We start from the raw sequence: 12,332 nt of genomic DNA on the forward strand, positions 1-12,332 counted from the left end.
TGAAAACTGAGTCGGGCCGACAAACAAAACTAATGCGTAGCCAATGAGCAGAAAGGGGAGAGAGTGTTCAGTGTGCATGTGTGACATTAGCAGAAAGCGAATGAAACATTGACATGGAGGATAAAAACATTAAGAGAAGAAAGACTTACGATAAGGTAAGAAGTAGGACGTGTTAATATAGGATCAGCTTTCCAGCGCTGGAGAGAACTGAAGGAGCAGGAAGTTGGTCACATATTCACAGATTGGAGTTTCCTGAGTCAATAACTCCTGAGCTAAACGCTGTTACTACACAAATAACACCTCTTTTCTATCGTAGTAATGTAGAGACGCAGCTACAACCGTGTTTTGTGTAGTAACAGTGTTTAGCTCAGGAGTTATTGACTCAGGAAACTCCAATCTGTGAATATGTGACCAACTTTACTTAAGACGCCGAGGCGCTTTTTTCCTTCTCGATAGGTGAGTAACGTTGGTTTTGCTTTGTTACACAGAACTAATATATGTCTTTGTCCTTTACATGATTATGTTTGTGTGTCATTTTTGTTTGTTTGTTTATCTACAATCGTATTGTTCTTCCCTTCAGCTATGATAAAGACACGTTTCTTTCCATTAGTTGCCTGGGTTACGTATGTATGTGTGGGCGGAGCTATCGATACAGGGGTGGGACCCGTTTGGGTTAGGGGCGTGTTTGTTTTGGTGATTTCAAATGTCAACTTTGGCTTTCAAACAATGGAGACCCCACCTTTAACTGTGAGAGCTGGTAACTTCCTGTATGATGAGCGACAGCGACTGTTAGTGACCAGATGTCGCCGTGTCCAGCAATTCGACAAACTTCAGTTAACTACACATCAGGGCTCATGCTGCTTCTTACATGAAGATAAACACTGCTGAATTTTACACACAAACGCCAAACCATGAGAAATCTGATTTGTCTCCTAGTTGCTCCACCCACTGAGAAACCTTATTACTATGGCAACTATTAGCAGGAATGCACAACAAATCTCAAGAACGATGACCAAATTAAAATGGGTTATACAAAATGCTACCAAACATATGCACAACTACACGTCCTGAAATCAGCTTCATTTTATTTTTAATCTCAACTGAGCTTCAGGGCAGGGGGCACAGTGGCTTAGTGGTTAGCATGTTCGCCTCACACATCCAGGGTTGGGGGTTTGATTCCCACCTCCACCTTGTGTGTGTGGAGTTTGCATGTTCTCCCCGTGCCTCGGGGGTTTCCTCCGGGTACTCCGGTTTCCTCCCCCGGTCCAAAGACATGCATGGTAGGTTGATTGGCATCTCTGGAAAATTGTCCGCAGTGTGTGTGTGTGAGTGAATGAGAGTGTGTGCCCTGTGATGGGTTGGCACTCCGTCCAGGGTGTATCCTGCCTTGATGCCCGATGACGCCTGAGATAGGCACAGGCTCCCTGTGACCCGAGGTGGTTCAGATAAGCGGTAGAAGATGAATGAGTGAGTGAGCGAGCTTCAGGGCTTTGCAGCCGGATTCTACAGAGCTGCTTCTGTCATCATGAACGCTGCCTTGTTGCTCATCTCAGGACTTTAACCACAATCTGCTCCTCTGAACTCCAGTAAACACTCATTCCCAACTCTCCTGTTAAATATTCTCCATGTTAAATGAATGTTTTTAAAAACAGTATAATTCTCTGTACTGAGGCTGTTTAAGGTTTTTTATGCTCTAACCCTCTGTACAGTTTGTGCCAGACTTCATCTCCTCCTGTAACCTGTCCACAGGAACGTTAACTGGACATCCGACAAAACTTCCTCCTTCATCACAGCAGTCTGATAGATTTCAGATAAAACCCCATTATCTCCTGTTTTATGGCGCTCGTAAGCCTTCAGAAGCCTCAGACAAATAATTGGAGAAATAAAAGGAGAAACATTTCTCACCATGTTTTAGATTTCCTCTGGATTTCTAACATTTATTACAGTAGGCATGCATTCAGTCAGAAATAATCTGGATATAAAAGCAGATCAAAGACTTCTCAAAGATCCTGAGTGAACAGAATTGTTTTAATATTGCAGCTCTATGATCTGGATTTGGTTTGTGCTTCAGAAGAGAGAACAAAATACACTTTCTTTAAAATTTTATTGTAAAATTGAAAGTTAAAAATCACAGTAAAAAAGTAAAAACTCCATCCAGCAGCAGATATTTGGTCCTCAACCTGAAACAGCCTGAAAAGAGAAAGAAATCAAGTCAGAGGTTGTAGTGAAGCCACAATTCAGTCTAAGATTCTATGGAGCGTTTCTACCAGAAGAACCAAGTTGAGGGTTTCAAAGGTTCTCCAAACATCATAGAGGTGACCATCTGACCATCACATTTCTGCTTCTTCCCCAAACTCTTCAAAAGAGTTCTGGCCTAAACCTTGTTCTAGCATGACAGAGTCTCTGGGCGCCATGAAGACATGGTGTGGAGGTGAAGGTTGGCGTGAAGAACTCGAGTGGAACTAAATTGAACACCTTTGGGATGAACTGGAAGTGGATCAGAGTCTAAACTCACTGATGTTCTTGTAGCTGAATAAACACTATTACCCACAATCACAATCCAACATCTAGTCTGAAGCCTTCCAGAAGAGTGAAGTTTTGGTTTTTTCCTTCCTTTGTTGTCAGTGTCTATAGCCATTTAGTTTAGCTTTAGAAGTTTAGTTATTCAAAAAAAATCAAGAAAAACAAGATGTTTAAGATTCAGTTTTCTTAAAAACCTTTAGAATAATTCCTGCATCTCTTGGTTAAAAAACGTCTCAAGTATCAACGGAGTAAATCAAGAGGTAGAAGTCGAGCCGAACAGCGGATAAACATCCTGATAAACATCTGTGTGAGTCTTGAGTGTCCCAGTGTGGTGTGAACATGACTCCATCTCAAACATTATTAAAAGGGAATAAGTGTTTTGTCCCAACATCAACATTCATCGTAACTTGGGAACATTGCTTTGATACTGGTTCCCATTCTGATTGCCATTTATTTTGTGTTAGAAGACAGATTAAACAAACACTGACCTTCACAATGAAGGCCATTCAGCTCCGTGTGCTGGAAAAGTGCTCCACAGGGACAAAGAAACAACTCCATCCATCCAACAGTTCAATCATCTGTTAAACAAAAAACACACGGTTATAAAAAACACACAACACAGCAGTTAAAGCAGAGAAGTTGTACTGTTTAAGACTTTGGTGTCTCATGCACCACCAGTGAACACGTTACAGCTAAAACATTCGACTGATTATAAAGAAACGTTTGGTTTTGGACCAAAAAGAGTTCTTTATAGACAATAAATAGATTAAGTACACATGAAAAAAAAAAACACGTGTGCCTCTTACCTACCGGTCCTGCACGTTTAATACCTCACTCTCGCTAGTCTTACATGAGAAATAAGCTTTTCCTCAATAAGACTGTTCGCTCCGTCTCTCTCTGAGCTGGAGGCTCCCTTCAGCTATAGCTTCTCTTCCATTGGACGGATTTTTCTCTGTCGCTTCTGATTGGCTAGGCTTTCTGATTGGCTGGCTCCTTCAGCTGGCAGCTCATTGGATAGATCTGATCGCCACATTCTGTCTCCAGCTGGTAAACATCCATGTATCTAAAAAGGTCCTCAAAAGTGCTGGTTTATGAACCCGAGATCCTCAACGCTATAATTATACTGGGAGTACTGGAAAAAAATCTTCTACAGAGTAATGCGCTGTGACTGAAACTGAAGCCTGACCTCCTCATCAAGGATTATTATTTGAAAAGTAATTTAAAGATGTATTAATTTGAGTAACGAGGTGGTGTGTTTTTATAGTTAATGTTGCAGAATGGCAGAAAAATGAGTTCGTTCCTGTTCTCACTTACGTTACAGCAGCTATAAACAGCCATATAGCATTTTACTGCTCATATAAAGCTAAAGGTATTAAATATAACATTTAAAAATAGAGTCATGTTACTGAGAAACTGACAGAACCGAAGGGGGAACTCAGTGACGAGGTGTAAAGTTTTTCAGAAGCAGCGACGACTACGATACAGATCTCAGGGTTAAATTAAATCTCTCGTTCAAATACAGTTTTCCGCAGAGTTGTTCTCCACATCTTCAGGACAGAGGAGTTTACACTTCTTTGTGTTTCTCAATAACAAGCTGAGATTTTTCTCATTATCTTGACAGAGAATAAAGAGAGACCGCTGAGGGGACGAGTGTTTAGAGCTGAGAGAGTAAAGAGAGACCGCTGAGGGGACGAGTGTTTAGAGCTGAGAGACTAAAGAGAGACCGCTGAGGGGACGAGTGTTTAGAGCTGAGAGAATAAAGAGAGACAGCTGAGGGGACGAGTGTTTAGAGCTGAGAGAATAAAGAGAGACCGCTGAGGGGACGAGTGTTTAGAGCTGAGAGAATAAAGAGAGACCGCTGAGGGGACGAGTGTTTAGAGCTGAGAGACTAAAGAGAGACCGCTGAGGGGACGAGTGTTTAGAGCTGAGAGAATAAAGAGAGACCGCTGAGGGGACGAGTGTTTAGAGCTGAGAGAATAAAGAGAGACCGCTGAGGGGACGAGTGTTTAGAGCTGAGAGAATAAAGAGAGACCGCTGAGGGGACGAGTGTTTAGAGCTGAGAGAATAAAGAGAGACCGCTGAGGGGACGAGTGTTTAGAGCTGAGAGAATAAAGAGAGACAGCTGAGGGGACGAGTGTTTAGAGCTGAGAGACTAAAGAGAGACCGCTGAGGGGACGAGTGTTTAGAGCTGAGAGAGTAAAGAGAGACTGCTGAGGGGACGAGTGTTTAGAGCTGAGAGACTAAAGAGAGACCGCTGAGGGGACGAGTGTTTAGAGCTGAGAGAATAAAGAGAGACCGCTGAGGGGACGAGTGTTTAGAGCTGAGAGACTAAAGAGAGACCGCTGAGGGGACGAGTGTTTAGAGCTGAGAGAATAAAGAGAACAGGAAGTGACAAGTTTTTTTTTAAGTTAAAAACTAAACGCATCTTTGTAATTGTAATTGCTGGGAAATTGTTGCAGTGTTAAAGGAATAAATCACCTCAGTGTGATGTTACAGGGAAATAAACCATTATGATGATGAAGGTCTATGATCACTAAGTTGTTGTGTTTTTATTGTTATATTGGGCTTCGGTCATAGATAAAAATTAATTTAATTTAAAAGTAAAAACACCGAGAAATACAGAGTTAAATAAAAAAAACTCAGGATGGATTTATTTCATCTTGATTAATATCGGATCACATAAAAAACCCTAAAAAGTGAGCAATGTGGGGAAAAAGAAATATAACCAAAAAATAAAGTCCAGAGATCCTGCCTAAAAGCTTAATGGAATGATTTACACTTCACAGACATCAATGTTCAGCTAGAGAGCTAACAGGAAAGTAACGTCGTTACGTTCAGGATCGAAAGTACTTTAGGATTTTAAAGAAAGAGTACAACGTTGACCTCACATGACCCCCAACCCCTCCCCCGACAGCTGGAAATGATTTCTCGCTTTCTTCTCTATCATACACGATTCCTGGCGTGTGGCAGACGTTAATATCGCTGAGCAGATTCTAGGTGTGTAAACCTGCTTCCTTCATTTCTCTCCTTTCCCTGTCATCATCATCATCATCATCATCCTCTCTCTGGCTCTCCTCTCCTAAGTACTGTTTCCTGTTGAACAATATGAACATAATACATTCAGTTACACACTGCACCTTTCTGCTTTCCTTTGCTTTTTTCTTTTCTTTTCTTTTAAAACAAGAGCTACACAGAAGCAAACCTTCAGAGTTTCAGCTACGCTGCAGAGGGAAGAGAGACGGGCAAAGGAAGAGGGGGCAGAGAGAGGAGGGGTTACAGAGAAAACGATTTCCAAACTCGGCTCAGATTGGACTTTGGACTCTTCAGCTTCATGCACGTTAATCAGACCTGCCGAGCCTGAGGAAGGACGACGAGTCTCAGGACGGTGGGTGGGGGGGGTTGGGGCCACCGAGCATCTTCGTTTTTACGTTAGATAGAAAGCAGAATTATTTCCACATGGGCAACATTTCATCTATGAGATCATCAGCTCTTATCAAACCATCAACTTCTAAGTGGGTGTGAGCGCGGGATTGAGGAGGGGGCGGGGCTTCGAAATTCATTCATTCATTCATCTTCTACCACTTATCTGAACTACCTCGGGTCACGGGGAGCCTGTGCCTATCTCAGGCGTCATCAGGCATCAAGGCAGGATACACCCTGGACGGAGTGCCAACCCATCACAGGGCACACACACACACACACACTCTCATTCACACACACACTCACACACGACGGACAATTTTCCAGAGATGCCAATCAACCTACCATGCATGTCTTTGGACCGGGGGAGGAAACCGGAGTACCCGGAGGAAACCCCCGAGGCACGGGGAGAACATGCAAACTCCACACACACAAGGTGGAGGTGGGAATCGAACCCCCAACCCTGGAGGTGTGAGGTGAACGTGCTAAACACTAAGCCACCGTGCGGCTTCGAGATTAAGATACTGAAATTTCTCTCGGATTTAGCAAGGAGAGAAAAAAAAGTCTGTCCTTACAGAGTGTTTACAGAGTGTTTGAGTGTTGACTCACTGCTCTGAGGTTAAATTTGAAGTGTGTGAAGGCTGGCAGGTCTGTGGTGTAGTGTTCCAGAAAAGTCACTGAAAACAGACGGTTTGTATTTCACCCAATTATCATCATAAACTTTCAACTTTTGCTGATAACGTGGGAGTTGAAGGTTTGCTGCTGAACCCTTCAGTGCTTTGTTATGGCACACACACACACACACACACACACACACACACACACACAGTGATGTTCACCCACTGATGTTTGTGTCACACACACACACACACTGATGTTCACCCACTGATGTTTGTGTCACACACACACACACACACACAGTGATGTTCACCCACTGATGTTTGTGACACACACACACACACACACACACACACAGTGATGTTCACCCACTGATGTTTGTGACACACACACACACACACACACACACACACGTTCACCCACTGATGTTTGTGACACACACACACACACACGTTCACCCACTGATGTTTGTGACAAACACACACACACACACACACACACTGATGTTCACCCACTGATGTTTGTGACACACACACACAGTGATGTTCACCCACTGATGTTTGTGACAAACACACACACACACACACACACACACACTGATGTTCACCCACTGATGTTTGTGACACACACACACACACACACACACACACACACAGATGTTTGTGAAGGTGGTGTTGAGACGTGATGTTGACATGTTCAGGACAGACTCTTACCTACAGCTCAGAACCGTCTTCCTCCAGATCCGCCTCCGTACCCACCGCCGGAGCCTCCGCCGTACCCACCTTCAAAAGGACATCAAATCAGTACAGCGGCAGAAGAACGTTCACACAAGCGTGTTTTTCTTTGTTCTGATGGTCTGTGTGATTATTGCAGTAATTCTACAAAGAAAACTAAAAAGTATTAACAGATCCTCACCACCGTACGGACCTCCGCCGCTCCTGCCTCCGCCTCCGTAGTTTCCTGCCTTCATCGGGCCGTAATTAGACGACGACTGATTGTTGTAGTTGCCGAAGTCGTTGTAGTCTCCACTGGCGCCGCCTCCAAAGTTTCCTGCAGGAGATTTAAGCACCATTTGAAAGTGTTCCCCACTGCAGAGGTTTCACAAAAGCGCAGTCGCTCCCCTGCTTGTCGCTCCCCTGCAGCATGGAGATAATTTATTAAAAGGTTAAGCTACATTTTATTCATATTTAAACAAAACGCACCTCCTCCGTAGTTTCCTCCACCACCTCCTCCTCCATTGTAGTTGTCGTATCCTCCGCCTCCATATCCGCCGCCGCCGCCCTGGTTGCCATAACCACCACCACCTCCACCACCACCACCTCCTCCTCCTCCGTACCCACGGTTACCACCGTAACCAGGACCGCCTCCACCGTAACCACCTGGAACAGTGAATCCAAACCTCCTGCTGTATTGTACAATATGATATCATATTTTCATATGATGAACTACATGCGAGTGTTTGTTACGTTTTAAAAAGTTTCCGTACCGTTTCCTCCGTATCCGTTTCCGTACCCGTCTCCATCACCGTATCCTCCACGTCCTCCTCCTCCACCACCTCCGTATCCACCTGCAGGGAGAAGAGTGTTAAACCCTCAGCATGATTTACATTCTCATGACTTTCAGTGACAAAGCTCTCACCTCCGTATCCTCCACCTCCACGCCCGCCGAAGTTTCCTCCACCGCCTCCTCGGCCACCTACAGCACAGACACCTGGGACTGGATCATTTATCTACTGTTTGTTCTTAAATCCACCCACATGAGCGACCGCTTGGACTTTTCTCCTGTGGTGGAGAGTTTAAATACTCCACCATTTATAATCAGAAAGAAAAGAGAGACGTTCTAAACTGCGAGTGGTTTCATTACATTTGTATCACTTACAATAAAAACAAAACGTTAATGAAAAAACACACACACACACACACACACACACACACACACAGGACCTAATTTCTGCTTCCTCAAAAAAGAAAAACTCTTAGCTTATTGTTCACAGACACCAAAAACATCTTTATACAATCTGTGTCTATATACAGAGAGAAATGTACAGAATAACAGATAATCTGTTTGTGTAATCTGCACTAAAACTAATGGTGTGTTCGTGCTCCCCCTCTCTCTCCCCCCCTTCTCTCCCCCCCTCTTTCTCTCCCCCCCTCCCCCTCTCTCTCTTTTCCCCCCTCTCCCTCTTCCCCCCCCTCTCCCCCCCCTCTCTCTCTTCCCCCCTCTCTCCCCCCCCTCTCTCTCTTCCCCCTCTCTCTCCCCCCCTTCTCTCCCCCCCTCTTTCTCTCCCCCCCTCCCCCTCTCTCTCTTTTCCCCCCTCTCCCTCTTCCCCCCCCCTCTCCCCCCCCTCTCTCTCTTCCCCCCTCTCTCCCCCCCTCTCTCTCTTCCCCCCCTCTCTCTCCCCCCCTCTCTCTCCCCCCCCCCTCTCTCTCCCCCCTCCCCCTCTTCCCCCCCTCCCTCTCCCCCCTCCCCCTCTTCCCCTCTTCCCCCCCTCCCCCTCTTTCCCCCCTCCCCCTCTTTCCCCCCTCCCCCTCTTTCCCCCCTCCCCCTCTTTCCCCCCCTCTCCCTCTTTCCCCCCTCCCCCTCTTTCCCCCCTCTCTTCCCCCCTCTCTCTCTCCCCCCCCTCTCTCTTTCCCCCTCTCCCCCCTCTCTCTCTCTTCCCTCTCTCTCTTCCCCCCCTCTCTCTCCCCCCCTCCCCCCTCTTCCCCCCCTCTTTGCCTCCCCCCTCTCTCTCTCCTCTCTCTCTCTCTCTCTGAGCGAAACCTCTAAGATCTCTAAGGAACTACATGACAACATGGAGCCTCAAGGACACAGCAAAACATCTTTAGGGTCTAAAAGGGCATCAGACCTCAGACTTATCATCTTTCTCTCTCTCTCACCTCTGTTGTTCATGGACACTCTGTTCATCTCTTCTCTGGAAAGCGCTTTCCTCACTTCACAGTTGTGTCCGTTGACTGTGTGATATTTCTGAACTGGAAAAGGAAGCTGGTGTTAGTCGTCCTAGTGCTGAGTATTTAACTGACACCCAGACAACACCACGTTACACCTCGACTGCGCTACTCACTGACTATCCTGTCCACAGAGTCGTGGTCGTCAAACGTAACGAATGCGAAGCCCCGCCTCTTGTTGCTGCTCTTCTCCGTCATGATGTTCACTTCATCGATTTTGCCGAACCGGCTGAAGTAGTCACGCAGGTGCTCCTCATCCGTGTCCTCTTTAATTCCTCCGACAAAGATCTTCTTCACCGTGGAGTGAGCGCCCGGCCTGCACGAGTCCTTCATGGAGGGGAAAAAAGCACAGTTATGAACTTCAGGGGAAAAAAAACATCTTTAATTCACAGCTCAATGTGATTCTGTGGGTAATGAAGCAGAGAGCTAAAGAAAGGATTAGAAACAGACTAAAACAAACAAAATAAGATACAAACTGCTAGATGTTTTTTTTAATGAAAACTCATTGAAGCCTCATTGATCTAAACGCATCAATGAAACATTACAATTTAACATGTTGTTGGAATCTTTAAAATTATCATCAGTGCATTTCTGCCTGGCTGCAGACTGTTTACTGCTCGTTATTACTGGTGTTAATTAAACACTCACCTCTCGAGAAACCGCTCTTTTGGGTTCGACGGCTCTCCCGTCCACTTTATGAGGCCGAGCGTCCATCGCCGCGTCGACTTCATTCACCGAGCTGTAGGTCACAAAGCCGAACCCTCTCGACCTCTTCGTGTTTGGATCCCTCATCACCTGAGGATAAGAACAATAAAACAGTTAGCAATAATAATAATAAAGTGTTCTCGCTTCTTACAGAATCCTTTCATCCTGCTGCAGAATTCTGATCCTGAGGTGCTCACAGGTTTCTATCAACGTCTCTGCTTTAATACGTTACGGTTTCTATAGCAACTGAAACATATGGTGAAGGAGTCTCCAGTCAGAGCTCTGTGTAGCAGTCAGAGGTGAAAGCTGGAAGTTCTCCACATCTTCAGGACAAAGAGGTTTACACTTCTCTCTCAGTAACATAAGCTGAGATTATTTTGTCTTGTTAACTTCCAGAAAGAGAATAAACAGAGACTATTGACGGAAACACTGTTTATAGCTGAGAGAACTGAAGAGACGACAAGAACTAACTTGCGCTCTTTAACAATAAACGACGTTCTTTAACAATAAGCTGTTCTGGATGGTAAACTGCTGTGGAATAACGATAAATAAAACACATACAGTGTGTCCTGAAGCGTCTCGGAGAACAAACACAGATCTGGGGATCAGTCACACTCACCACGCAGTCCGTCAGAGCTCCCCATTGTTCGAAATGTGCCCGAAGACTCTCATCTGTTGTCTCGAAGCTCAGACCCCCAATGAAGAGCTTTCGCATCTGCTCGGGCTCGCGAGGCGTCTTGAAAGAAAAGAAGTGGGGGAGAAAAAAGAAAAGAGACAAAAGGAGTCAGACTCAACATGCATCACTCTATACAACCAAGCACTCAGGTAACATTCTATAGATAACGCATTCATATTACAGTAATACAGAAGGTGTGTAGTTTATGTTTAAAAAAACAAAACAAAAAAAAAATTATGAATGGAATAAAAGGAAAACCGGAAGTGGATTTCTTTTCCAATTGAATGGATACAGGATGTGATATTCCATCACACCCAGTCTGATTGGATCAATTCAATCCATGTATTATCAGAAATAAACTTTAATAATCCAGTCAAAAATATGACACAACTCCTCTGTCCTGGATGCACGAAGAAAATTAACCCTGAGTTAATAACGTAAATAATAATAATAATAATAATAATAATAATAATAATAATAATGTGTCATTTACATCCTAACGGCACAAAGGACGACGGCTCGATCCTATTTAACTCCACTCTCCCTATATTAGTGCACTACCTAGTGCACTACCTCGGGCGGACTTTCGCTGGTCTGCAGCCTCACTAGTGCACTGGATAAGGGATAGTAGTGCCGATTGGGATACAGCCCAAGACAAAGGTCTCTTTAACACACGACTGACTGCTCGCTCGCACATTAAAATCAAATTATATTATTAATTATAACACAATAATATTTCACATCATTCTGTCACCAAACCAAGTGTCAACATCAGGCGGTTAGTTAGTAAATAACATGACTAACAGCTCTGAAGCTAACAAGATCAACTATAACGTGTTGTATCAGTAAACGTCAGCATCGAGCAGGAACAACAGGACAAACGCCACAAGAACAACAACAGTATGAATGTTAGTGTTACCTCTTTAGACATGGCGGCCGCTCTGTGCTGCTCGGACACAAAAACCCTCACAGACTGCGCAGAGAAGACGGAATACGTCCTGACGCACGGGATGCGGCTGCTGGCGTGTCGTCGTGATTGGTCCTCTCTCAAGTCGTACGTCATGACGTTCGGTTCGTCTCTCGTTGTCGCACACTAATGGCGTAAGGACTCAGATGTTTAATTAAGAACGTGAACAGAACTGACATGTTTGATAAGAATACTGTAAAATATCTTATTTAAGTTTTCCTAAAGCAAAAGAAACACACTTCAACATATTAAATGAGATTTATCCTTCTAACTTCTTCGTCTTTCAGCTTTTCCCTTCAGGGGTCTCCACAGCGAATCATCTCTCTCCACCTATCCCTATCTTCTCCATCCTCAACACTTTCACCCACTAGCTTCAAATCCTCATTAATTACATCCATAAACCTCCTCTTTGGCCTTCCTCTTTGCCTCCTGCCTGGCAGCTCCATGTCCAACATTCTCCTACCAATATACTCACTCT

At 44.7% G+C, this 12,332-nt stretch overlaps 1 protein-coding gene across 5 annotated transcripts; it reads right to left on the minus strand.

Moving 5' to 3' along the window:
* Positions 1 to 2,087: 2,087 nt before the first annotated feature.
* hnrnpa1a (heterogeneous nuclear ribonucleoprotein A1a) lies at positions 2,088 to 11,979 on the minus strand. Of its 5 annotated transcripts, none has more exons than XR_009647598.1 (12): positions 11,807 to 11,979; positions 10,831 to 10,947; positions 10,155 to 10,301; positions 9,623 to 9,833; positions 9,438 to 9,530; positions 8,200 to 8,271; positions 8,048 to 8,128; positions 7,764 to 7,940; positions 7,477 to 7,611; positions 7,275 to 7,343; positions 3,012 to 3,101; positions 2,088 to 2,190 (listed from the first exon to the last, which is right to left on the minus strand). XR_009647598.1 is itself a non-coding variant. In XM_060858256.1 (12 exons), exons 1-11 carry the CDS (start codon positions 11,948 to 11,950, stop codon positions 7,282 to 7,284), a joined length of 1,152 nt encoding a protein of 383 aa, XP_060714239.1. In that variant the 5' UTR covers positions 11,951 to 11,979; the 3' UTR covers positions 5,148 to 5,616; positions 7,275 to 7,281. The 5 variants fall into 5 exon arrangements, 4 of the variants coding, with proteins under 4 accessions (XP_060714239.1, XP_060714237.1, XP_060714235.1 ...); XM_060858256.1 differs by lacking the exons at positions 2,088 to 2,190; positions 3,012 to 3,101 and adding an exon at positions 5,148 to 5,616 and having other exon boundaries at positions 7,764 to 7,778; positions 7,866 to 7,940; XM_060858254.1 differs by lacking the exons at positions 2,088 to 2,190; positions 3,012 to 3,101 and adding an exon at positions 5,148 to 5,616 and having other exon boundaries at positions 8,200 to 8,256.
* Positions 11,980 to 12,332: the final 353 nt, after the last annotated feature.

This window comes from Tachysurus vachellii, chromosome 22 (genome assembly GCF_030014155.1).
Source record: "Tachysurus vachellii isolate PV-2020 chromosome 22, HZAU_Pvac_v1, whole genome shotgun sequence".
NCBI classification, from domain to species: Eukaryota; Metazoa; Chordata; class Actinopteri; order Siluriformes; family Bagridae; genus Tachysurus; species Tachysurus vachellii.

Coding starts and splice junctions, on each gene's coding strand:
- hnrnpa1a (XM_060858252.1), bottom strand. CDS start 11,950: ATGACGTACGACTTGAGAGAGGACCAATCACGACGACACGCCAGCAGC. Junction 9,531..9,622: donor CTCTGTGGACAGGATAGTCA/GTGAGTAGCGCA, acceptor TTCCTTTTCCAG/TTCAGAAATATCACACAGTC. Junction 8,272..9,437: donor AGTGTCCATGAACAACAGAG/GTGAGAGAGAGA, acceptor ATCCAGTCCCAG/GTGTCTGTGCTGTAGGTGGC.